This window comes from Rhamphochromis sp. 'chilingali', assembly GCF_963969265.1.
Source record: "Rhamphochromis sp. 'chilingali' genome assembly, chromosome: 8".
Taxonomy (NCBI): Eukaryota; Metazoa; Chordata; class Actinopteri; order Cichliformes; family Cichlidae; genus Rhamphochromis; species Rhamphochromis sp. 'chilingali'.
This window is the reverse complement of record NC_137935.1, coordinates 7,571,085-7,598,679: the sequence shown is the minus strand read 5'-3', so window position 1 is coordinate 7,598,679 and position 27,595 is coordinate 7,571,085. Positions and strand designations below refer to the sequence as shown.

The window sequence follows — 27,595 nt, the reverse complement described above, 5'->3', positions numbered from 1 at the left end:
CAAGAGGGAAGGGTAATATGTTGTATTAGTTAATAAGTGTTCTTATTTAAACTTGTACTACTGTACTACTACTTGGTAAGACAGTATTTTTTTAAAGCCATAAGCATTGTCGGGATATGACAGTGCTATTTTGTTGGAAACTGCAGTTTCAAAAAATAGTCAATTCCAACAGAGTCTCATTTTAACTTTACTGGAAAAAATAAGCATGTTTAAAACTTGACATAAATGATCCCCATAGTTAATTTTAGCCTAAGACAACTTCATAGATATCGACTTTTAACATATCTTCTTGTGATTTGTTTAATTGTACTACTATACACGACAAGAGCATTTTTAAAGCCTTCTAAAATTAAAAAATTTAATATTTAATATTACAGTTAGTTAAAAATGCACTTGCTAACCAGGTTATCTAGAAACAAATTCACCAACTTCCAAGGTGCAAGGAGACGTAGAGGTAAGTTCAGCTGCATATTCATGACTCACATGGACAAGCAGATAAACTAGAACTAAAATAAACTCAGACTGCACTGGAGTGACTTCATACTCTGTTAGGCATAGCCTTCATTCAAACACTTGAATGAATGAAACAGTGAATACGATCAATTTGCTTCTTATTTATCCTATCGTATCCTATTCCTACTGTTAAAAATCTCACACGTAGAAGGCAATGTTTACATGGGCATCAGAGAGCACTGTTTTCATAGTTTTTTCTATAGCAACTGTTTAAAACGAGGAATTCAAACTTTTAATATAAGTAAGAGAAGATTGCCAAAGAAAATTGTATTTGTTTCTCTTGAAAACAGTAACCTTGATCAGGTTGGATTGATTCTCTATCTTGGTATAGAACTTTGGGCAGGATTACGACCTTTGTATATATCCTCACATTAACCTCCCAGATCTACAGGCTGCAATTTGCTCCTTATTGATTACCTGTTTTGACAGTTTGCCAACCTAATGAAAATGGGCTTCGGGCCTGTATATTATAAGTGCTGATAGGGCTGTGGTTGTCGACGCCACGTGTCCACGACAGAGTGGCTGTGGTGTCTGTGATCTCCTCCACTATCACCACTCCAGGTGGTCCGGGGGGGCCTGGTGGAAGAAAAAGGAGACACAGATAAAACATGTTTGAAAGTTTAAAAGAAAAAAACGCTTCTGAAATGGCCACGCAAAAAAGGAAAAAACCAAACAATCATCAATCTTTGCTGCTGTTTGAATCAATTTTTAAGCTGGCCCATTGTGATGTTTTCATTATGGGCTGTTACAATTAGATACACTAATGGATGCAACTGCGGAAGCATTAGGAGGGAAATGCAGCTGTGCGTGTATGGTGACAAATGCAGCTCCCTGTTGTAATCTTTACACAAACAGACACCAGACAAGAACACAACATACTAAACTGACTAAAGTGAAGCAGGATGCAGGTTGACACAGATTCATTGCCAAGGATTTGACGATGATTAAGGGATAGCGACGCTTCCTTTTTGGATTTTTGGAGGGAATTGCCAGTTCTGCTCAGCGTGACTGGACGGCAGGCCTTCCTCTGTTTTAATACAGCTGAACATATGTTTACCTAAGTCTTCAGAGGTAAACGTATACTGCAGCTAAAGCAAACATCTAAGGACTCTAGAGGGAACAGCTGTAAATGAAAAAGCAGACAGGTGGCGCGCTCAGTGAAAATCAATCTACTGTGTCCCCCCAAAAGTGCCCATGAGAAAGCTACACTGCAAGGGCCATTTCTTTGCACTGTGGGATCCAAATAATTACTGTCATAGGCGTCTATATGGAATGTTTTGCCAGTGTTTGGGCAGTGAATGAGTTGATTTCTATTAGCTACAGCTAGTTAGCAGCTTAAGCTTTGACAGGTAGGAGACAACTTACTGTTTATTTTATGTCCTTTCTTATTAATAGTATATGGTATTTAAATGTTGTATCTGCAGATGATGCAGATGCTTAAAATAACAATTTGAATTGTAGATGTTTTGTACCTTGGAAACAAAGATATCTTCATTATATATAAAAAAAACTGAAGTCTGCATGCAAATAACTGCATCAACTCAAAATTAATGTGAACGATACATGCTAGCCATTGCCAGTGATAAATACCATCCTTTCTGCAGATGTGCAGTTGACATGACAAATATCCACCTATAATGATGTCCGGGGGATGCATTCGTGCTTCTCTACCATGTTTTATATTTTTTGTTATTAACTAATGCATTTGTTTTGTTTTGTCAGCTGTAATGAAAACATATTAAACTGTGGCTCATAACTAGAGGTGCATATTAAATTGCATACTTTACATACTCTGCTAATAATAGCGCAGATAATAATTCATTTCTAGGGAGCTGTGTTGCAAATCCCCCCACCGTTTTTCATCCCAAGTTACCTGTCTGATTGCTCACCATAGGTTTTCTAATAAAAGTGAAAAATCCACAATGTCAAATGAAAAAAAAGAAGAAGTAAAATAACGACAAACAAAACTATTTTTGTTGTACTGGGTTTTAGTGGAGTTTCTGTTCATAGTTCCTCTCCCTTAAAGAGTAACTTTCTTTCAACCTATCTCCCCTCTGATTGGCTGGCTGTCAAAAATGTCACACAACTGGTATGGGTTACTGCTATAAGCCTGAGATGACCATATTAATGCCACAGCATCCCTACTCAGTGACATCTTTACATATAAGCGTAGTAATAATTTTTTTAGCTGAAGGTTAAAAAGATGACTTCATTACTTGAAATTATGAAATTATAATTGTTATATATGAGAGAAAATGAAACACATTCGAGGTTTACTTTAAACCCCAACACTAACAGTTTGAGTCTACCTGCACAACAGTATTCCAGTGTCACTCACCAACCACTGATATTAAAGTATTGCCCGATTATAACACAGACAATCAACAGGCAAAGCTTAACTTGACATAGATTTGCTTTCATTATAAATATTCCTGCCATCTCCCATGAAAACTCCCCAGGCAATGAGGCTTAAATAGTGTCACTCATAAAATGATGATTAGCCTGACAATGCGTTAATGTGTCATTACAACAGTCAAAAAAAACAAAAAGCCCAGAACTTGCATGGGCAATTTTCAGCAACAATCAAAAAATAACCAACGCATTTGATCACTAGACATTTCAGTCAATCTATTTAACAGCACATAGCAAACCTGTTCATGCAGATGCAACATCTGCTGAGGACATTCACCATGATAATGTAAAATTAGTAGAAATGATCAAAAAGGGGCAATAATGTGGAAGTAGTCTTGGCGCAATTGTCCCCAGCAGGAGCAAATCTCTAATGATCACTGTAATTAACCAACTTCCCAGATGAGCTGCACTTGTAACAAATTGGGCTAATTTAATAGATTCCAAGAAATTGTTAACATTATTTCAGAGAATTACTAATAGCTTTAAAGCACTGGCTCACTAAATTTGAAAGTCTGTCTTGGGCCCACATGTGCCCAATGCCCATATGTTCACCGAGATAGTTTTTCATTATGTCAATGTTCCTGTTCACCTAAAAGCTAGCCAAGTGGCACAGTGACTTGGACTAAATTCTCCAAGAGTGTGCAATACGGTAATTCTGTACTGCAGTTGTGGATTAGTTCAAGAGAAGCAGTAAGTCGCCAGCAATAAAGAGCGCGCAAGACGTCACAGTGTACTGCCAGATAACAAGCTTACCTCGCACAAGAAGTTCTGCCTCTGCAAATACAGTGTCAGCGCTGGTCTGGGCTCTGCACCCGTATTTCCCAGCATGCTTCAACAAAATGTTCCTAATCATCAGATCCACTGTTGAAGACTGCTGCAATTGGGAAAGGAAAGCATTAAAAAGTTAGGTATTAGGCAAGCCTAAATGTGCTCGACACAAAAAGTGTGATTCCTTTACATCTTGTAGAGGCTCATGTGGCTTGAAAAATTCCTGTTTAATTCAGGTGCTTGCTTGGTGCTACATTCTTCAGCTACCCGTATTTTCTCTCTGCTGAAATGAGAAATGCCTAAGGCAAGACTGGGAATAATTCAAAGTCTACAGGCAGCTGTTTAGCAGGAAACCTGATTAAAATTACAAACCATGCATCAGCCAGGCTTCTGTTGTGCCTGTAAAGAATTGTCACTGCAAATACTTCCTCCCTAGAGGACAGGTTGTAGCAGAGGACATATCAGGGCAGATGTGATTTTAACATCCTCTGTTGATAAAGGAATAGTGACATAAACAGGACTCCCTGCTAGTAGCTTGCTGATTTGTTTTCAACTTTAACATTTTATGGTTGGTCACAATTATGGTGACCAATTATTTTTTTGCAGAGAGGGAAAATAGCACCTCTGAAAAAACACAAAACTAAATTAACTTGTATAAAAATGTTGCACCTTGAGGCAGAAAATTATATATTGATCTATTGATCATCAATTGATCTGCTGGTCCTAAACAAACAAGTGAAACATAGAGGTCAGAAGCGGTCCAGCAAAAATAACAAAGATAAATATGAAGAAGGTGAAAAGACAAGGTTAGTGAAACAGTCCTGTAGCTGAGGGAAGCCAAAGGTTACATTTCTTTCTGTGTATATTCTGCTTTTGCTGGTACATCGCATATAAAGGATCATTGATCCTGTATACCCTGGTCAATTCTAGAGGATAAAAGTCAAAGAGGAGATACTGTGCTATATTAACTCTAGATGGGAATAACTACCGTGTACTTGTTGTGAGCAGAATCTTAGACTTTGCCATAACCAAGCCAAGCTTGTCAGCTTTGAAGAAAAGCTGACAATAGCCTTACCTCTCATACTAAATCACTGGTGACCCTGATAAACCTTCAAAGCTGAGCCAGTATGAGTCAGTGTCTCATTTTCACAGTTCACAGGTGAAATTCAAAACAAAAGGACTGTCTTTGATATGCATAAATGGGTTATTTATTGACTCGCTTTGATGATACCACAAGGGTGTCTGACCTTTGGCGGACCTGATTCTTTTTCAGGTGTAACAAGTGTTCGGTTCAATAAGAATACTAGTAGGAAAATTAACTTAAATAGGTTGGTTGACAGGCTCAATGAATGTGGAAAAATTAAAATTAAACAAAAGGGAAAAAAGCCTTCTGTTTACACAGAACATATGGATATTTAGGCAGATAATTAGATAGACAGAGATAAATAGTTAGATAGGAACAAAAGCAAATGTGTTAAAATTGCTGTTAATAGTACTATTGCTCTTACTCGGGCTCTTACTGTTTGGATGTATTCAAAGTGGCCACCGTCATACTGAAAGTTGATTGGTTTCTGGTTGAAGAACCACTGGAAAGCCACATCCAGTGACGTGTCATGTGTCGCCTTGCAGCTCAGCACCACACTCTCCCCGACAGTCACCTCCACTCTGCTCGGGCTAAGCACCACACGCATGGCCTCTGAAAGCACAAAGCTGCTGCACTGTCACCTCAGGCTAACGGAAGGCAGTGCATTTAGCTGTGACATCAGAGGCAGAGCAATCACGGGAACCCAAGCCTAACCTGGGCAAAAACACTCACCTTTGTCAGATAAATATCCTGGTTAGCTCTGTTCTAAACTGTGCGCAGTGCAGCTATGAGACATACTATTACACTGCTAGAGTGTGTCCTTGTAATATGATTCTTGAATGTGAGAGGCCTTCTTCACGGCTGAGCAAGCACAATAAATTCCCTGGCACCCGAGCAAAGGTGGGGAGGAAAAAATGACATTGGGGACTGTTTACTGGTGGCCGACTTGTGCTAATTTGGCAGAACATAAAGGCCTTCAGGGCATCACTTACCTTTTACCCACAGTATGGCAGTCATCTCTGCCGAGCCCAACTGATTCTCTGCCCGGCACACATAGTTCCCCTCATCCGCTCGGCTGGAGTTAACAATTTTCAGAGTGTTGTTCCGTAACAGCATAATCCTATAAGAAAGGACACAAAAATCAATACTGGTATGAGAAACAATTCAAATAACAAGTTCAAGCATGAGGTTATATGTTTTGGGGTTGTTCGGGTTACAAGAATAGTAACATTCACTATCGGTAAGAGCATATGCAATCTCATGAGATATGCTTGAAATACTAACAACTAGATCTACATCTTAAAGTTGTTTATATAACTCAATTTCAACAAACTATGAAAATAAACACATGAAATAAAGATTAATCATAGTAAAAATGTGAAAATGAATTTGATTTTTTGATACCACTAAATAGCTCCACCATGCACAGGATTAAAGGGAAATGCTTTTAAAGATAATGAGGACAAGGTTTTGATGTCAAGAACAGAGAAAGTTATTTCTCTGACTTTCAATTCCACTACAATGCTTTGCTATATTTAATCTTTAAAAGAACACAATCAGCTGCAATTTATTCTAATTGCAGAATAATTTAAAAGTCACTGATGAAACATTTCAGTACAAAATCTGCAGAGAACACTACACAAAGTAAAATAATAAGAATAGATGACAAGATTCTTTGTTAGGTATACATAAATAGTGCATTCATCTTACAGACTGCTCATGGTAGCGCCAGAGAAACCTTAAATGTTCATTTAATGTATCTAAAGCAAAAACTGTCAAATGCAGATGTACATGTCACCAAGCTGCCCTCCTTAAATACACACCGGAGACACAAAAAGAAACAGCCACAATCCCACAGCTTTCCCGTCTCCAGTTGAAAGACAATAGTAATTAGGTTTTAACATTTCTCTCTGAGTTGTAAATAACAGCTGGAAAATGCATTGGTAGCTGTGGCTGTAACTATATACAAAAAGCCTGAGAGCAGGTGTGTGAGCAGATGGCTATAGAGCAGGATTCATGTTAAAGTATGGCATTGTGACCATGTTGTGATCATGTCACGCTGCTCTCTAGGGCAAACCGATTCCTTTGTGATGTTTATGTTATGTCTAATTTTAAACGGGGAGGTGGTTAATACTTTGAAATTATTGTTAGTTTTGTTTTTTCAAATTCTTGCCTTTGAGGCAAGATATATAAAAGTGTATGAACTCGCACCAATTGGCAACTGAGGTGCATCCACGTACTTTTTCTTTTTAATTAGAAAATTAATTTCACTTGTCAAAAATAACAAGGGGGTGTGAGGTTTTCCGGTCTTTTGCCGTAATTTAATTCACATTATTTGGCATTCACATTTACAACACTGAGCACTTTCATCATGGGCAAGGTGATTAAAATTGGCAAGGGGATCTTCACGAGGGCGTGACTAAAAAATCTTGCCACACATACACAATTCTGTGGCAATCTGCAGCCAGGAGACATTTTTCAATTAGCGTAAAAAAATTTACATCTGACAAGGACACTGAGGCAGAAAGGACAAGATAGGGAACGCTGGGTAAACAGAATATGTGATGTAAACATAAGAAGATCACAGCTAAACTATAGGATTTGAAAACTTCATCTAAAGAAAGATCTCTGAAGTGAAATAAAACAGATTGCAACAATATACTAATTCACATATGAAATTAGTAACCTATTTAAATTATTTGTGGAAAACATTTTGCAATAATAAAAAAATGGTGAAATTATGCTCTTCCTGATTGGCTCTCAAACAAAGTGTTTGTAGATTTCAAATGAGTCTGCCATGTGCTTTCAAACTAATAGGATTAATACTTTCTATTTAAGAGACAAAAGCCCTGAACATTAGTGGAAATCCATGTTAATTACAAACCTTCATTAAGTCAGCACAGCTGTCAATGCCAGATAAACGTGACGCTCGATTCCTCCCGGTCTTTCATGAATAGGACGTCTCTACACCCATAAACTCTTTACTATTGGAAATGGCAGAAAATCCTTACAGGAGTCACTCTGACCAAGACCTGCAAACGCATATCTCCTCGTCTCTATTTTGGATTTTTCAGATAGAAATCGTCCTCTCACAAGATTGATCTCCATTTGAACAGCACCTCCCACAAACACACAATTACCTGCTTAACCTACTATAGCGACCTTAAGTTGCAATGCATAAGATGTCAAATTGTAATTAGATCTGAGTCTGCGATTATCAAAACGCTGAATATGTTAAGAGAAAATCTATACGTAAATGTGAAACACTGATTGTAGAGCTTATAAAGAAAAAAAACAACACCTCACAAATCTAAAGATCGCACTTTATAGTGAATTATATATTACTAGGAGGGGAGAGATTAGCAATTTCAGACAGTTTATTTGAAGTTAGATATTAAACAAGATTAAGGTTGTGTTGTGATATGAAAAACATCTGCAAAGGTTTGACAAAAACCTTAGCGCCATTAATCACGACCCATCCATCAGTTGCAAGAAAAATGTCAAAAAAGAACCCTATGAAGACTATTTTAAATTTAATCGAAAATGAAATAAATAGCACAAACTTCCACTAACCTCTGAAACGGTCCTGATAAACTAATCCCTGAATATTCTTCCACCTGTTAGAGAAAGGAAGATTTGTCCCTGCCTGTTTGAAGGAGCCACATACTGAGGATCTGATTATCAACTGGCTGTCCTTGCTGTGAGGCTGTTCAACAGACTGCTGAATCTTGGCCGATAAACAAAGGTTCCATTCTCTCACTCAAAACTTGAGATGCTCAGCCATGACTGATAATTTCAGCGGCATCGCTCAGTTTGATTGATAGACCCGCGCCTTGCTCAGCCCCCTCTAGGTGCAATGGAGAGATGTTTCTCATAAAAGATGATGCATCAAACTGCATGTGAATTCCAAATGCAATTGTGTGGTCTAAATTGTCAGCATCCTTGAGAAGGAGGTGGGGTTGAGTATGAGTCTCCAGAGCTTTGCCAGTACCTAAGGTGTTTTATTTTAGCAGTGACACTTTATTTCAGTTACAGTAATGAAACTGTGATGTGTTACAACAAGATATGTAGACAATTCCTCAAGGGCCTGAGCTCCAATGATAACAGTGGAATTTATGCCATAAAACTAGGATGAATAACAATATAAAGATATCGAGGGAGACAAACTTTTCATGACTTCATACATATTTTACAGAGCAATTAACTTTCTCTCATAATATTTTATTCTCTAAACTGTACAGATGAACTAAAAATCAGATTCTATTACAAAAAAGAGCTGCGGCACTGTAAATCTACGACTATTCAAAGAAAATGTATGCTGCCTCTCCCAGTGATAAAAGTGGAAATGAATCCTTTGTCAAGTCTAAAAGATTTCTTTCCAAACACTGAAACAATTCTAACAACATATTATTATACAGGATGCTCTACTTAAGATAGATTATGTGTTTTACATGTTTATCTTAGTTTTTACACAAATACTTGTACATAATCTTAGGCTTGTGGTGATATACTGTTTAAAAGCAAAAATCATAATTAAGAGTAGAAATCTACCCTACTAATAGACACGCCTGTAACATTGAGCCCCTGTACACAGTGCACACGACATGTATCTACAGTGGTTTTTGAAAACAACCATATCACACCATACACCGTGTTGAACATATGTCACATTTCTAAGTTTAACATGATGACACACACATTACACACTCAAATATCCTAAGCAGAGCTATTAGCTCTGAGGTTCTTGCAAGTTGCATGTAAAGGGACAAATGCACAAAAACAATTTAAAAACTCCATGCATTCTAATAAACAAGATCAAAATAAGATATCCAGTATGTTAAAAGTTACTTTCATTTGAGAGTGGTCATGTTTGTACCTTTTATTTGGTATTATCCTCCGGTCTCCTCTCTTCCATGTTATCCGTGGTTTGGGTGATGCCTTTGGTTTGCAATCTAATGACACATCTTTTCCAAGTGTGGCTATGACCCGTATGGGATTGGGGAGAAAAACGGGTGCTGATGCTGTGTAAGACAAACGACAAATATTTCTTTAATAAAGATTCACTACTTTAAGTGCTTATTTTAAGGGACATTTGATCGTGGATGTAGCTTTAAAACAATCTATGAATCAAATGACTTCTAACAAAATGCAGTATTACCATCTTCTACCAGAATGTAAGCCCCCACTTACAGCAAAATTCCACAAGCTAGCTGAATAATCTGTTCAGTGGAAATTTGGATTCTTGTTTTATTTTATTTCATCTGAAACTGTTTTCAAATTCACCTGCTTACTTAAGAAATAAAACTAAATAAACAAAACAAAACAAAAAAAAAACCCATATACCTGATGCTTATTGCTGTTTTAATTACTGTGCGATTGCTGAAACTTAAAAAAGTTAAAAGCATAATGCAGTTCTGACTTTTCAGCTGTGGTATTTCAAAGTAATTATTTTAAAAATGCTAGAGGGTTCAGGCTGGCACATCATGACTCAGAACACTGTGTTAATCGAAATTTACTGCAAATAACTACAATTTTCATAACAAGTATTACAAGGAGAGCTTTTATGCATACATGTATTCTTTTATTTACTGTGAAATGAGCCACTTTGGCTATGTATTATAATCACACACACATACATATATATATATGAAATTTCAATTAATATAAGTGCCTTGCAAAAACAAATGAAGCAATAATTTTGTAAGAAAAAGGCTTCAGGCATTAACGTTGTGGCGCTAGCATATAGCTTAGTTACAAATCAAGGCCATCTACAGGCTACAGGGCTTAGTCAACTGTGATTATTCAAATTCTGAATGATGCTTCATAGGTGACATTATACACAATGACAATTCAATCCCATCTGTAGCTACAGGCTGACCCCCTCTCTCCTTGTGACACTTGTGTCTTTGAGCCTCAGTAGCTGTCTGAGTGGCAGAGGTCCCTCTAGACACGAAAGTAGCAGAAAACAGAGCAGTTGCTGTGCGTATTTGTTTTAATCAAAATAAGAGCAGGCCTACAGCTGCTGGTGGCAGTACCCGTATTACTTCACCCGCCACGCTCCCATAAGAGCTGGATCGAGGACAAGATCACAGACGTGAGGGCAGCCGCTGCCCCCACATAGCCTCTAGTGATCGCTCATCTGCAGGCTGTTATTAGTCATGTAATCTGTCCTGATAGTGTTTGCTTGTGGACATCTCCACAGAGCACAGGTCACCAGGAAGATGTGCCTGGGGGTTATACTTATGAAAACATTCGTCAACAGTCTCTAAATATCACAAGTGTGACTCTGTCTCCAAGGAGGGCAAAAAGCACCTCCTCGTCAGCACAGATAAAACTTTTTAGAAAAACATCACTTTTGGTTCTTGCAGGCAAGCCTTTGAATTTAAATCAACTGAGCAGTGATTGTTTTACACTGGTTTTATACTAATCTTTTAAATATTGGGCAAAAAAAAAAAAAAAACATATCCACTTGCAGTAAGATTTTCAAAAGGCCACAGACTTGCCTTCAAAAAAGGGCAAGCCATACAGACAGTAAATCAAACTGTCCCTCAGGGAAACATGAAAGGGGAATGGGTGTCACAGATGTGTCCCAGTATAGAAAATGACAGGGAGAAAATACTGCATCAAGACAGAACAGTGGACAGCTATTCAGTATGACTGTTATGTTTTTTACCCAGGAGCCTCAAGAAAGAACACAGCTTCTTTGGCCTTTAATATCATTAAAGTGCTTCTGATGGAGGTTTTGTTATGTACAAAAAACCAAACCAGCAACAAGAAAAAGATACATATACTCTGATACTCTGTTAGAAATGATGAGAAAACTTCACCATCAATATATAGACCATGTAGGCCGATATATTAATGGTTATAAGTGATTATTAAGTGATAATAGTAATGACTGACTAATAAATGGCCGATGAAAGTCATGTCCGGATCGAAGATTTGTTTTCCTAAGTAATGGGAGAAGTAATGTAGTCTGGGCTTTGATGACAAACGATAGAGCGAAGATAAGATTCTAATGGAGTCATTAAACTCCATCAAAGAAACCATTGATGTCTTCCTCTTAGTGTTTGCTCCCATTAGTATAAATCTATACCTACAAGTCATTGGTTTTTGTTTTCAGAATAAGGTAGAATTATTCAGGACTCTCCTAAGCTTAATGCTTGCAGACACCTCACTGAATATAACTATAAGAGGCGTTCTTTTATTCATGCCGCCCACCGCCTGGGTTAAATCAGGGACCATTGATTGGCAATCAGCACATCTCACAGTTCAGTGTTCTCCGCTTGCATTTCAGCAACCCGCCCTTACCTATCATGTAGTACCTTATTCAACTGTCAATACTGAATGTCTGCAATTTATTCTTTGCAGACATTCAATAAAACAATATGCAGAAAGGGAAAGTAACATAATTAAAGTAATTCACACCAACCCTTTCTGTTTTTGATACATTCTTTTGCTCAACTTAAATCCATTTAGCTGATACCTAAAATCTGGAGTTCAGCATTAGAGTAGATGGCCGCATATTTGTTTTCTGCAACACACTGGTACATTCCCGAGTCCGCCTGCTGCACTTTGTGAATGGTCAGTTCCCCATTCACTATTTCAAGTCGACCCTGGAACAAAAAAAAAAAAAAGAAAAAGAATAAAGGAATATCCCTCCTGGATGCGGAGATAATTTGCAGGATTGTACTGCATATAGTCGATGTGAAGATTCACAAGGATGATTCAGATGTTCCATAGAGCAAAAGAAAGGGTACTGTGAAGTAAAATGGGTACCTGCGATGTCAAGGGCAAACCATTACGAAGCCAGCGATAGGTGGGCCGGGGCCTCCCAATGGCCTTGCACTCCCATTGGAGCTTCTCTCCACTATCCATCTGAGTATCATTAATCATTCTGACCCACTGCGGGAGGGCTTGAAGATAGAAAAAAAGATTACGAATAAGTAATGTATCCTTGAAGTGCACACCAGGTACAAGAACGTGCATGCATGAATACATCGTCAACGTACAACGTAAAAGGCTGAATTTTGTATTAGAGTTGAATAAAATCAGTCACTGATTAAAAATAAACTATTACGATTACTAATTTATAAATTAAGTTTCAAATCAGATGTGCCATGTATTTGATGTTTGTGTACATGTTGCTTTTATTAATCTCAGTAATATTTTATGTTTTAATTAGTTAATTTGAGCATTTTAATCTTTAAAACCATCACGTCTTTTGTTTTTGCATTCTCTTTCATGTACACTAATGTTTTTTATTTGTTGTTTATCACTTAACACAAAAGTCCTCAAATCTGGGCACTCCTTAATGGTTTTTGGTAACATGAAACAGAATAGCATGAAAAAGCAAAAGAGAAGTTTTGATTCATGTACTGCACAACAGATCTATAGCTTATTTTGGGGACAAGAAGTAAGTGTATTAAACCTTTATATTAATTAGTACTACAGACCATGCAAATTGTTTTTGCATGTATTTTGCAAGAAAAAAAATTTCAAGCCCAGCTTTTTATTGGGGCTCCGATGTGTAGAAAGCCACTCTCGTAGGGATCACTTTCATGTTTTTGTGTTATTGTCAAGCTAACATGCTCAAAACTGTAGGGAGGTGATAGTAACTGAAGGAAATCAAGAACTAAAACTTATGTCAAGAGGCAGGAGCACTTTTGCACTGAATCAAATCAAATCCCAAGTGAGTAAGCACTGAAGCAATTTTGCTTGTTTGTTCGCTACACTTATTTGTATCATGTATGTCAAAATCTTCTATCTTTCCTTCCACTTCACTGCTGGTCCAAGGCCAAGGCAAACTATGCAATAAGCAACTGCCCTTCCTGGGGACTCACCATCAGACTTTTCTCTTTTTCTCCACAGCCTACTTTCTTGTGTTCCCAAGGCTCCATCCACATTTCCTGTTCAACTCCACATACTGCAGAAAATCTCTCTCACAACTCAAGATCTTAACACTGTATAGGCTGTAGGTTTTTCTTTTTATCTTCTAGTCTCTTTCCATCTTGCACCTCTGATCTGTGGTTGTGACTTTTTTAAATTCTTGTACATTTACAAGATTATAAAATATACAAGAACTTTTTACTGGGGCAGGAACATTCTGTCAGTCTTGTGCGGGAAAGAAAATGCTAATCAGCGAGTCACAAATCCAGAGTATTTCTAGTTTATTTTAATCCCTTTTAGCTTGAATGTCTTTCACTCTCAAACAAGACCTTATAGGCAAACATCAATATATATATATATTAGGGGTGCAACGATACACAAAATTCACGGTTCGGTTCGATACTTCGGTGTCACAGTTCGATATTTTTTCGATACAAAAAAAATGTTCATGCTTTTTTAATTTGTCATTTATTAAAATTATAAATATATTTTAACTCAAAAGTACAGTTTTTAAATGTAATGTTGCTGAAACAACAAAGTAATAAAAAAATAAATCTATCTGATCCAGAAATCACTCATCTTTGGAAAAGAGAGTTTATTACAGAGAAATGGTTCTTTCCAAAATAAAAGCTATACTATACGCTTCTTCTGGAGTATATTCTCAGCAGTGTTGCCAATTTAGCGACTTTGTCGCTATATTTAGCGAGTTTTCAGACCCCTTAGTGACTTTTCTTCTAAAAAAAAGTCGCTAAAAAAAGACGTGAAAGTGCGTATCGCTTTTACTCTCAACAAGCAGCGGGTGCTGTAACGCAGTCAGTTCTTCTTTTACTCTTTTGCTGTTTTGTGGATCACAAGGTTTAAAACTACTTATAAACACACACACAAAGTAACTCCACCAGAGTGCCTAACACCGGTCCAAGCCCGGGTAAAGGAGCAGGGTTGGAATTGTGACATTAAAAAAACAATAATTGCTAAAAGAAATTTAATTTGTAGTTCTAAATAAACTCTAAATGCATTTAGGACATTTTTTACTCACTTTATGTCTCTTCCACGATGTTATTTCTCTCTCCAACAACATAGGTTACAATTAGATTAGCATGACCAATTATGCAAATTAGGCGATGACTCATTTAGCGACTTCTAGCGACTTTTAGGACAACCAATAGCGATTTTCCTTACTGAGGAGTTGGCAACACTGATTCTCAGCAGCATATTAAACATAGCAGATCCCCATAAGGAGAATCATGTGCTAACGGCTGTCTAAATGACTCGGGTAAAGTTTGCAGCATGCGTACTTGTTGTTTTTGTCTGCTTCCACTTGTCTTTGCACTAGGGTGGTGTCAGCATAAATGTGCAGTCGTATTCATTGTGTTCCCACTAGTGCTGTCAGCTTTAATCTGAAATGACGTTAACGCCACAACACGGCAAATCTCCGTTAACGAGCTACCGCGGATCACCCCGTGCTTCAGCTGGACATTAACGAGCAAACTGCGCTAACGCAGTAGTTCCCACCCATGTAATTGAGCATTGCATGGCACATTCGACATACTGTTTTACTTTGCTTACCTTCAGGGTCATACTTCACATGAAAACCAAAATAGTTCCAAAGGCCAGATCTGAATGAGGGTGGGGGAGGTTCAATTTGCCATGTTGCAACAAGCTTAGCTTCTGTCTTGCTAGCTTGTGCTAGTGGTTAGACTACACGCCTTTGGAACAGAGGATCGCAAGTTCGATTCCTGCCTGGGGCGTCTGTATCCAGTAAGGGTCCTAAGGCTAGACCCCCTATGCTAAGCAAGCCTACCGCAGACATGAGCGAGACAGATAAATATGAAGGCATGCCGGCTCGGACGTCGCCCGGATCAACAAGGTCTGCGTCAGGTGTTGAGGAACCAGGGCACCCTGACGAAAAGTGGGCTACTGGAACAAGAAGGCATCGGTGGGCAAGAGACGAAAACAGGGCGTTGTTGGAATGCTACTACGCAAGTAACCCCGGCAGAAGGGGCTACATGAATAGGATGAGGGACCTATGGATTCTTCGATACCCAACATCCACAATGACGGCGAAACAACTAGTAGCTCAGTGTTCCAACATTCGAAAGAAGGGACTGCTCTCACAGCTAGAGATTGACGAGGTACAACACAAATGCTACGGCAAGGAGGAGTCAGGACGCCAGGTCAGGGGGGCGATATCATCACCCCCACCCGAGATTGGGTACATAGCCCCAAGTGCGATAGGAGAAGGATCGTTGAGTGCGAGAGGAACTGACCTGAAAAATAGGATCATGGCCAAGCTTGAAACCTGGATCCCCCGTAGCCGGTTACCAAGATTACGTGAAGTACCCTCAGAAGGTCTGCTAGATTATGTTAATGCAGCACTACGGGCAATACCTACAACCACGATTACCGACACTAACAAGCTGATCTACAATACGGCAGCAGTGATCAGTGAGATGCTTGGCTACAAGTTGAACAGCGACAAGGGGCAGTACCCTCCATGGAGAAGGAGGCTAGAGGGCAAGATCAAAGTAGCACTGCTGTTCTGCATAGGCCTGAACCCCCTCAGTGAGATCATTAACAAGACTGGCTACGGATACCGACTACGGAACGGAGCAGTTGTCAGCCACCTCCTGTACATGGATGACATCAAGCTGTATGCCAAGAGTGAACGAGACATCGATTCACTGATCCACCCTACCAGGCTATACAGCAATGACATTGGAATGTCGTTCGGACTGGAGAAGTGTAGCCGGATGGTAACAAAGAGAGGGAAGGTAGTCAGAACTGAGGGGATTGAACTACCAGAAGGCAACATTGCAGACATAGAGGACAGTGACAAGTACTTGGGGATCCCGCAGGCGAATGGGAACCATGAAGAGGCCGCTAGAAAAGCTGCAACCACCAAGTACCTGCAGAGGGTCAGGCAAGTCCTGAGGAGTCAGCTGAATGGTAAGAACAAGATCCGGGCCATCAACACGTACGCCCTACCCGTGATCAGGTACCCTGCTGGGGTAATAGGCTGGCCAAAGGAGGAGATAGAAGCCACTGACATAAAGACAAGAAAGCTCCTTACCATGCATGGAGGGTTTCACCCCAAGTCCAGCACCCTGAGGCTGTACGCTAAGCGGAAGGAAGGGGGCCGGGGACTGGTGAGTGTCAGCACCACAGTCCAGGATGAGACAACGAACATCCAAGAATACATTGGGAAGATGGCCCCAACTGACCGAGTGCTCAGTGAATACCTCAGGCAGCAGAAACCCAAGAAAGAGGAGGGAGACGAGGAACCATCATGGAAGGACAGGCCCCTGCACGGTATGTACCACCGGCAGATAGAGGAGGTGGCTGATATCCAGAAATCCTACCAGTGGCTGGACAAAGCTGGACTGAAAGACAGCACAGAGGCACTAATCATGGCAGCACAAGAACAAGCTCTGAGCACAAGATCCATAGAGGCTGGGGTCTATCACACCAGGCAAGACCCCAGGTGCAGGCTGTGTAAAGATGCCCCAGAGACAATCCAGCACATAACAGCAGGGTGCAAGATGCTAGCAGGCAAGGCATACATGGAACGCCATAACCAAGTGGCCGGCATAGTGTACAGGAACATCTGTGCCGAGTATAACCTGGAAGTCCCGAGGTCAAAATGGGAGATGCCCCCAAGGGTGGTGGAGAATGACCGAGCTAAGATTCTGTGGGACTTCCAGATACAGACGGACAAAATGGTGGTGGCTAACCAACCGGACATAGTGGTGGTAGACAAACAGAAGAAGACGGCCGTAGTGATCGATGTAGCGGTTCCGAATGACAGCAATATCAGGAAGAAGGAACACGAGAAGCTGGAGAAATACCAAGGGCTCAGAGAAGAGCTCGAGAGGATGTGGAGGGTGAAGGTAACGGTGGTCCCCGTGGTAATCGGAGCACTAGGTGCGGTGACTCCCAAGCTAGGCGAGTGGCTCCAGCAGATCCCGGGAATAACATCGGAGATCTCTGTCCAGAAGAGCGCAGTCCTGGGAACAGCTAAGATACTGCGCAGGACCCTCAAGCTCCCAGGCCTCTGGTAGAGGACCCGAGCTTGAAGGATAAACCGCCCGCAGGGGCGTGCTGGGTGTTTTATTTATATATATATATATATATATATATATATATATATATATATGTGTGTGTGTGTGTGTGTGTGTGTGTGTGTGTAAGTCTAACCAAAAAGTTGTAATGCTTCTTGTGACAACTTTTTGATGATGTTTTTGGCTTTAGAACTCACTTTAAATATATTTTACTTAGCTTAGCCAAAGCTTATACATATATTTCTGGCATGTTTTTGTTTAAGAAATTAAATCCTCCAAATAATGTCCATATTAGCGTATACTATGACACACCTTCCCAACTTAAATGGTGCACATTTCACTGTGGTTTATTTCTTGTGCAGTGTGCAGACAGTGTGACACCCGCATTATTGAGCTGTTTCTCTCACAATAACATGCCAAGCACGTTCTATTCTTTCCATATGGCACCTTCAGTAGAATACTTTTTTTGTGTGGTTTGATTGAATGATTATGGTCAGAAAGGTCTCCCTCACAATAAAAGTGCAAACTACCAGCTAACCTGTGTAAATTACATTTAGTGTGAGGCTGCTACAAATTAGGCTCACTATTCTCCTTGTGATGTCAAGAGAATGGAGGTTGCCAAGAAGAACAGGGCCTTGAAAACGTGTCCTACCAAGGTTGAAGCAGTCCATTATCTTGGGCCTAGCACATGGCACAAATACTGAGGAACTGGGAGTCATGCAGCCTCAAAGATAAGTTTATGATCACAGAAGGCGACAAACCAGGCAGAAATTCATTATTAGAAAACTAAAAACTGTTCTTAGGTGAAATTCACCCCAAAATGAATAATCATACACAAATACAAAACAGATAATGAAAATTCTTGATTAAATTTTGCAGTTCTTCAGTATTTTTTAGATGAGATGTATCATCAATAAATAAATAATAATTGTTAATAATATAAACAATACAGAAAAAAAATCAAATTATGCACCTGGGAGCAAACACAGAAGTCTATTAAGCATCAAATGAACAGGGATGTAGTTTAGAAGAAGACACACTTATTAAGTTCTCTCTCAGCTCAAACAAAACAACACATTCCTTGCTGTGATGAATCCTTGCTCTTGGATTATCTTGGGTAGATCAATACATAATTATAGCACGGGCTGTTCAGCAAATTCCTAAGGAACAGTCTTCAATTTGAAAACACTAAGTGGCAAAGATTACTTTATGAAAAATGAGTAAGAAATTCAGAAGGACCAAAATAGCAGAGCTGCTGGTTAGACTGTCATTCCTGGAATGAATGAACACTTGTTCTAATACAAGCACATTCTTAGATAATGCATAATAATGGAGTGTGTGTGTGTGTGTGTGTGTGTGGTAGTGGTGGGGTGTTTGCCAACACCACATAATCAAAATGTGCCATTTTTTTCCCTAAACCAGTGAAGACAAAAACATGTAAAAATACTTAGACTCACTGTAGACCTGCAGATGTCCCTTGAAAGCAGTGCTTCCTCTTGGATTCTCAGCTTTGCATTCATAAGTTCCCGAGTCCTCTAGTTGAATATTGGGAATCTCTAGCACAGCCTGAGATTTACGGAGTCTTGCTTTCTTGGGGATGTTGCCATTTATCTTCCTCCACGTGATGGTTGGCACTGGGCTGCGAGAAGAAGAAAGTAGCATGGCACACCACAGCATGTAATACAGTAGCATAAATAATACTGAACTACAGTATAAAGTGTACAAGCAGAATTACATACAGTACGATCATGATTCAATTCAGAAATAATCATTTAAAGAAATTCAAACTCAGGGCTTCCTTAAGAAAAGGGACTAGAATAACATGTACCATATACTCACAGATAAATGATCTTGTAATGACACTTTCAAATGCTCCAAGAAATTTAGGACTTGTCTTTAATAAATTTTAAATATATGCAGCCTGTGAAAGCTTTAAAAGATATTTAAACCTTTTGCATCTTCAACTCTCCATCACTGATATCCCTCTTTAATGATCATTGACTTTTGAATGATGAAAACAAGTGGTTTAAAAGTTTGAAGTAAGAATCTTTATGGTGCTTTTGCATTGAACTTTTTTTGACTCATAAAAATGTATACAAATACAAACTTTATGTAAAGAGCTTTAGCAGGGGGACCTTGCAGACACTGCAAGACTAAAATCCATCACAACGCAGTTTGTGTTACTCTGCTGTTCTTGGTGGGTATCGTCCCAACTGTCTTCTGAAACTCCTGCCATATTTTTTGGGCTGATTCACCACGTGATCATCAACACTCCATGAGGCAAGATTTTGTATGAAGCTCTGGATCAAGGGTGATTTATGACCATGTTATATTTCTTCCACTTCTAAATAATTGCAGCAACATTAATCACCTTCTTGCAGGCCATTCCAGCTAGGGCTGTGCGATATGACCAAAATCTCATATCCCGATATAAGAATTCTATCGTCCCGATAACGATATAAATCACAAAAATGTAAAATTTTCTGTAAATTCTGTGAATCTCGGGCAGCTCGTCTTGCGGGAAGTGTTTTCAGCTGCGCGTCATGTACCTGGAGTCGAGTGTTTTAACCGATGCATGAAACGATACATTTTTAGACATAAGTTGTAAAGGCCGCCGTTTCCTTTGTGAGTATTTATTACACGGCGTGCTGCGGGGAAAAGCCTGTCCTAACGTCTGCGTGTAAGGTTTATTTTTTAGCACCTGGCGGCTCTTTTTTAATTCTCATCCGTAAATAATCTGCTCTTTCACGTGATTCCGTTTATTTTGAAAAGTCTCAACAGGATCTTGAGCTTTATTGCGAAAGGTTTATGTGGAACATAAACAAGCGGACACGCGATGTATGGCGTTATTTTGGTGCCACTATTCTGAGCACACGTAAAAAAAATTTGCAGGTGCAAGTGTTGCATTTTGAGGAGAAATTTATTTTGAGCAAAGAAAAGCTAAATTTGAGTGAACAAACTTCATTGCTGCGTGCAAAAAATGTATTTCAGTGTTTGAAATATTTATTTTGAGTGAAGAAAAGCTTTCTCCTCAAAATGCAACACTTGCACCTGCAAATTTCTTTTGCGTGTGCTCAGAATAGTGGCATAAAAATAACGCCATAGTAATGCTGTTACCGTTGTTGTTGCTAACCACAACGCATAAAAACAGGCGCTTGTCCGTCTGTAGTGTGGTTATATTAAATATAAGAGAAAGAGAGAACTTTAAGAAATTAATATAGCCACTACAGTGACCATCAAAACGATGAAAAAATATTGCCGTAAACAGTTTATTTTGCGACACCACGAAACGATAGATGTTTTTATATCGTCATCCGATATATATCGTTATATCGAACAGCCCTAATTCCAGCCTTCTGCAGGTCTACAGTTTCTGTCCTTTGACAGCTCCTTTGGCGGTGAAGAGGTTGGTGAGGTGAGGTTGAGAGGTTGGAAAGGCAAAAATTGATTCTGTGGACAGATGTGCTTCATACACACTGAGATTAGGAGTATTTATAATTGACTGAATGATTCCAATCTGTGGAAGCCAGAATTCTGGCTGGTTTGTGGCAGATCAAATACTTTTTCATGTTACATGTTTTTTCCTGTATTTTTGGTTCATATCATGTCTCTCTGTAACTACCATAAAAATTAGAGACTGCTCATTTTATTTATTTTATTGATGAACAAACTCACTCATTTAATTGAGCGTGTTTCTAAATACAGCAGGGGATTGAATAATTAGTTCCATCACTATGCTGTATAATTTCTATCAAGATCTTGAGGTAAAAGACAACTTTGGCTGTCATCTTTCATTTGCACATAAGTCATGAAAACCCATGATAGTAATTTAATGTTCTGCTCTGCATATCAAACAATGACCCTTTGACCACCCACGATAGATGTGTCTCACTTGTTACAGTAAATATATATATAATAGATATAACAGATACCAGACATTCGAGGAAAAGGGACATTATTCAAATGAGGTTATTACAAGATCAGGGTTTTTTCTTTTTAAATAATTGATATTCCAGCAACCATTATCAACGCCTGTTTATTCATGTATTCCCCTAAAGATCCCTTTGATAGATTACTTGCACATGCAGAGAGTGAATGTCATCCTATGTATAAGCACAGTATCAGTAGTGACTATATGACTAGATTTGACAGTTTTGTGAAAGATAGAAAAGTGACACCATACAAAGCTCCACTGAACCCATCAATCATTTAGTCAAGACAGAAATGTTACTCCCTTGAGCTGCAATGGACTCAAATTAGGATTCATATCACGTTTTATTAAACAAATGTTTCTTTTTCATTTTGGACAGAACCTCCGTGTGATGTTCGTGACTTGTGAATAGGAATAGTTTATAGTTTCCAGAAAGAACATGTTAGAATTACCAAAACCCCAGATTTCTGAACATGAGTATACTCTTATCTTTACTAGAAAGAGTCACAAAGACTTAATCAGTATTCATGAATATGCCATTGAGTTGCTGTGATGCACTTCATTGTATGTTATTGATGGACAATTTTCTGGAGACCTTTGCTCCAACTAAACTGTTGACAAGTCAGATAACAAAGGAAATCTGTAGGGACTATGAGAGGTTGGACGATGGGGGTAAAACTTCCTGAGTCCATGGAAGGATTTTGCTTTGGAGACTGAATAATAAGCACTGGGCCTGCACATGTTTGCTGGACTGGAAGGGAACAGGTTCATTCATTGTATGAAGTCTTCCTGTCAGCATCTTCCTGAAGCTGCAGACAGGTAGACAGTAGACTCTGAAACCCTGGTGATTGTGGTCTGTTTCATCAAACTCTAAAAGTAAGCATTTCATACCCTAACATTTTGAATGAGTCACACACTGGAGTTTATGTGAGGTGTTATGGTTTTCAATTGAAAAATGTACCTAAAGGCAAGCTTTGCAGATTACATATTAATTAGCAATCCACACAATTGATGCGCCCTCATCTGGACTTGTTCCATAATAAAGGTGCAAAATTAAATCTAATACCAAAATATAATAAAGAACTTGATTCCTAGATAATGCCTCACTATTTAGCTAATTTGCTAACTCTCAATTTCTTCTTTAAAAAAAAATAATTTCCAAACCATTTTAAAAGAAGTATCCAAACGAAAGACAAAGGTGTTTTTATTAACGTTTGTATCAGAGCACAAACATTAACAACAGCACAGAGAGTATAAAATGTGCTGTGTTAAGAGGTACAGTTTCATGCTGACTAAGTGGTCAGCTTTAACTGCAGGGCTTCAAGAGCTTTATTCCCTCTGGGATCACTGAAACTAAAAAGTATATCTACTACTCTAAAGCAATTTGGATGAAACCTTCTAACACATGCTACATATTATATTTTAAGTGGAAATGAGTGGGTTGAATGTGTAACCCATCGAATGTACAAGGCTTTTTGAACTACAATGAACTTCATAGTCTAGTAACCCTTGAAATAAAAGCAGCTAACAGAATTGCACTTTCCAGAGTTACTTATAGATGATCCTGTGAAGGCAGGATTTCAACTTGAGGGTGCGTGGTTCTGGCATTTATAATTATCAATCCATCTAATGTACAATTATCCAAAGTTAGGTCACAGTAATAACAGGCTGAGCATTGTTTTTACATGTTCTTCTCTCTAGCAACATTTTCTAGTACCTCCCGGGGGATCCTTGGGTGTTCTAGAGCTAGATGAGATGTATAATCTGTCAGTGGGTTCTGGGTTTATCCTGGGCTCTCTTCCCAGCTGGGTGTGCCTGGAACACCTCCAGAGGAAAGCACCCAGGAGGCAACCTAACTACCTAACCTACTGAACTACCTAACTCTCCTTTTGACACGGAGGCTTTAATCCAAGCTCCTTCTGGATGTCTGAGCTTTTCACCATATCTCTAAAGTTCAGCACAGCCATCCTACGGAGGAATCTTATCTGGCTGTTTGTTTTTCTGAACTTATTTTTACGGCCATTACACAGATTTTGTGATCAAAGGTAAGGGTTGAAACAAAGATGGACTGGTAAACTGAAAGCCTTGCCTTTCGTCTCAACTCTCTCCTCAGCACAACAGTCCTATTGCTATTGCTGCACTAATCTGCCAGCCCACCTTCCCATCACTCATGACTATGATCCAAAGGCCTCCCTCAGTCCACAGCGTTCTCTAAGAGAACCTCAAAAAGGCCTCAGACTTTTCAGGGAGGCAACATTAAAATCAGCACATCATTGATAAAAACTTCCAAAAGGCCAAATATTTATGAGTGGAGCTTGAAACCAAAAATGTCTTTTTAATTAGTTAGATTTTTACTTTATCTAAATTTCTGCTTTTAAAAATACCTTTGAAATTATTTTTCAAAGGTTCTTTCAAAGTCACTGGACTCTGGAATTACTGTATAACTGTAATATGTATTTTGCTTATTATTTCTAGTCAAAGCTGTAATTTACCTTTTTTATGGATGAAGGAACTCAGGAACCACAGTGATTACTAATTCTACATGGTGCAGTTAAACAAAAATCTTGATTAATTCCTACAGACATCACTAAAATAGCTCATGATGTGAACATAGTTCAAAATTCCTTCAAGTTAAGAGCAGTATTCATATTGTTTTTGTTTTCATTGTCTCATTGTTCTCTTCGCCCTTCAGACAATCACATCAAGGAGCTTTGGCATTCACACAAAGAGCTTTTCTGCCCTGTACTAGATAGCAGTGCCATCATACATATTGATCAACAGGAGTACAAAACCCATTTTAACTTCATTTTCAGTGCTATATAAAGACTGGCATTTCTTAATGGGGTGCATTGATAAATCATTCATCTCTGCGTAAAAGGGTAAGTCACTGGGATCACTGTCTGACTGAAAGCTATCATGCACAAATTACTTCATTGAGGGAGGCACAGGGCAAGAATTCAAGCTGTTTGGCTGTTCAGTGGGTTTCCCATCAAGCAGACTGTTCAGAAACTCCTGCTTTGCTTGATAGAAAAAGCCAAGGGGAGTGAGATTATAATACAGTGTCTATCTATTTAGGGAATGACCACCATAATGTGGATAATTAAATTAAATCAAAGTAAACAATTATGAGGCCCTTAGTCATCCGCAGATTAGAGACTGTTTGCACTTAAGATAGTAATGAATAATTTATACTGCATAAATACTAAATAAAGAGCAAAGATGATAAATTATTACCAGAATTATTTTGTGTCATAAAAAAAACACCACTGCAATGGTTTTGCAATCTTGCTGATTAGACTGATTTTACCAATAAAGTTCCGCTTTTCGTCATCTAGCCTACCTGTGTTTAGAGATAAAGTCTTTCCCAATTTCAGAACTTTGACAAAGAAAATAAATATTCCAAAAGGCAATATTGAAGCCAGTAGCACTAACTTTAGTAACTGTGGAGAGTGGTTTGGATTTAGTCTCTGTGGAATAAAGAGTGTTCCCTCCTGGCAGACAACTATTACCAATTTCCCTTTTTTTTCCTTCCAAACACATAACCTTGGCTTTCTACATTCATAACGGACCCTGAAAGCACCCAGGAAACACAGCTACATTAGGGCTCTCAATTATAAGAACACATGGGTCCCTAGGGCTGAATTCCCCATTCAGTCCCCCCCCCCCCCCCCCCCCCCCACCATGCACTAACATGCCATCTAACAGCCAAGCTACGATGCAGCACTTCTCTACACTCACTTAACATACTGCCTGAAGACAAGATATGCCTGCTTCCCATTCAGGTAATGGAATAATGTAATTTAAGGAAGAAAGAAAAAAAAAACACAGGCAGGATTATCTAAAGGATCTCTCAGCAACAGAGCAGCGATAGGCTGTACTTTACTGTTCCTGGTGATTAATATGATAGTGCTGTAATAAACAACTACCAATATTTGCGCAATATGTCCTTGTTTACTTACTTTCCTAGAGCGAAGCACTCCAGTCTGACAGTGACTCCTTTGGCAACCAGAACAGATGTAGGGAAATGCACTTCAATTTTGGGCTCATATTCACCCATGACACCTGAAAAGGGTTAAGAAAGAGAAATTGTACTCATTAGAAGCAGGTATTGCAATAGCTGGTTGGTCTCCAGTTTGCTATTATTCCTTTGCGTCTTGCAGTGTGGACACAAAAACAGACTGCAGTGATTTAACAATTTGATGTTATGGCGATTTGTTCAACTTTGTTGCCCATATACAGACAAACAAAGAAATAAAAATAATTTAGGCACCCATTTCCTCTTTCACCTGCAATTTTTTCAAAATAAGAGTAACAACTGAAGGATAAAATTATATGCTATAAATGTATTCTTCCTAGAGATTTGTGTTGGTTAAACCTCTTAAAATGAACAGTATGTTAAATCAAAGCAGTGTTTAGGTGTGGAATGCACATTGTGCACACCATCTGGAAAATCATTTTAACCATGAACCTTAAGTTTATACAGTGTTATTTTAATAAGACTATTTAATTGACAGAGCTGTAAAGCACACAACTTAATAATTATATTTTGAATCCCTACAAAAACAGTGGGTTAAAGCATGAGCAAGATTAGCTAGGGTTAGCACTTTGGTAGATTGCAATTTAATTTGTCTTAATATGTCGCAGATACTTGGAAGATGTGGGAATGTAAGGAAAAGTCTGTAGGTGACATATTAGCTTTATACGAAAACACAAACAGCACATTAAGATGACGTACAAACAAAAAACAAACATTCTCCAGCAGAAGAGACAAAATGACTCCTACTATTGTCCTCAAGAATTAGTAATCCGCTCAACAATTCACAAACACATTGTGAAGGACACAAGTGATAACATGTTATCAGTCTTGCTAAGTGCCACTATGACTAACACCTCTGTTCTAAGCCATCGCCAGAGGACGTTTCCTTTGTTTATTCATCTGTATGTTAAGCCGGCTATTTATTTTCATTTACTAGGATGATGTGTCAGAGATGGTAATAAACAAAAAAGAAAAAAAGTGTAACAAAGAAAAACATCATCATTTAAAGGGATTTACTGTTATCTGTCTTATTAAATGGGTGTTTGCAATACGAATATTATCTGAATGTTTTACTTTTCTCAAAGGAAAATATGTGTTATATTTAAATCCTTTATTTATCCAGGTAAAAGTCTCACTGAGATTAAAATCTCTTTTTCAAGAGCCAAGGCCAGGATAGAAGCAGCATTTGTAACAAATACAAATATAAATGAGCAAATATAACTGACACACAACAAGCAACGAGCAAGCAAATACAGCATCCAGTTCACATGCAATAATATGAGAACAAACGCATCCTCAGGAGCATTCACACTGACCAAGAGAACCATTTTTTGATCCTTAAAAAATGATATAAAACCCCTCAAAGAAAATCTATTCTGCCAATTTCAGGTTCTTCTGTAAATGATTCCAGGAAAAAAAGGGGGGTGACATACTTTAAAGCTCTTTCTCCAAACTGTGTTCTGACTCTGGCAACGATTTGCAAAATATTGTGCCAGTGAAGGCAATACTGACTACTTTTTACACAGAGATTAACAGTGTATACATATATAAACAACCAACAGGAAAGTCTGCAGGCATACAAAGAGAGCCGCTTAGCAGCAGCGTGAAGAGAACGGTGACATACGGTAATGTTAAATACACAATCATTGCATTTGAACATCACACATCCACAGCTGAACTTGAATACACATCAAAACATATCAGAGCATGTGTAGCACGACTCCACATGCATTATAAAGTACATGAGCACCAGGACAAATGACCTGCTTGACATTTGAGAAACCATAATTACACCTTCTACTACATGCACCTGACACTTTTTATGTGATAAAATGAATGAAGAAAGGGAGTGGGGTTATTGAATTGTGGCCCACTATGCATGGAAAAGGAGTTTTATGATATTT

At 38.7% G+C, this 27,595-nt stretch overlaps 1 protein-coding gene across 7 annotated transcripts in view; it reads right to left on the bottom strand.

Annotated features, from left to right (window-relative positions):
* cntn5 (contactin 5) overlaps positions 1-27,595 on the bottom strand; it is a 117,634-nt gene that overhangs the window by 12,347 nt on the left and 77,692 nt on the right. For 3 of the 7 annotated variants that reach the window (XM_080888201.1, XM_080888205.1, XM_080888202.1), the window contains 9 exons: positions 25,615-25,717; positions 19,182-19,363; positions 12,557-12,693; positions 12,264-12,393; positions 9,654-9,798; positions 5,770-5,897; positions 5,202-5,389; positions 3,679-3,799; positions 931-1,089 (listed from right to left, as the gene is read on the bottom strand). In XM_080888201.1, the coding sequence (XP_080744327.1) occupies positions 931-1,089; positions 3,679-3,799; positions 5,202-5,389; positions 5,770-5,897; positions 9,654-9,798; positions 12,264-12,393; positions 12,557-12,693; positions 19,182-19,363; positions 25,615-25,717 (1,293 nt within the window). The remainder of the gene's footprint in view (positions 1-930; positions 1,090-3,678; positions 3,800-5,201; positions 5,390-5,769; positions 5,898-9,653; positions 9,799-12,263; positions 12,394-12,556; positions 12,694-19,181; positions 19,364-25,614; positions 25,718-27,595) is intronic. The other 4 variants (XM_080888203.1, XM_080888206.1, XM_080888204.1 and 1 more) reach the window with 3 other exon arrangements.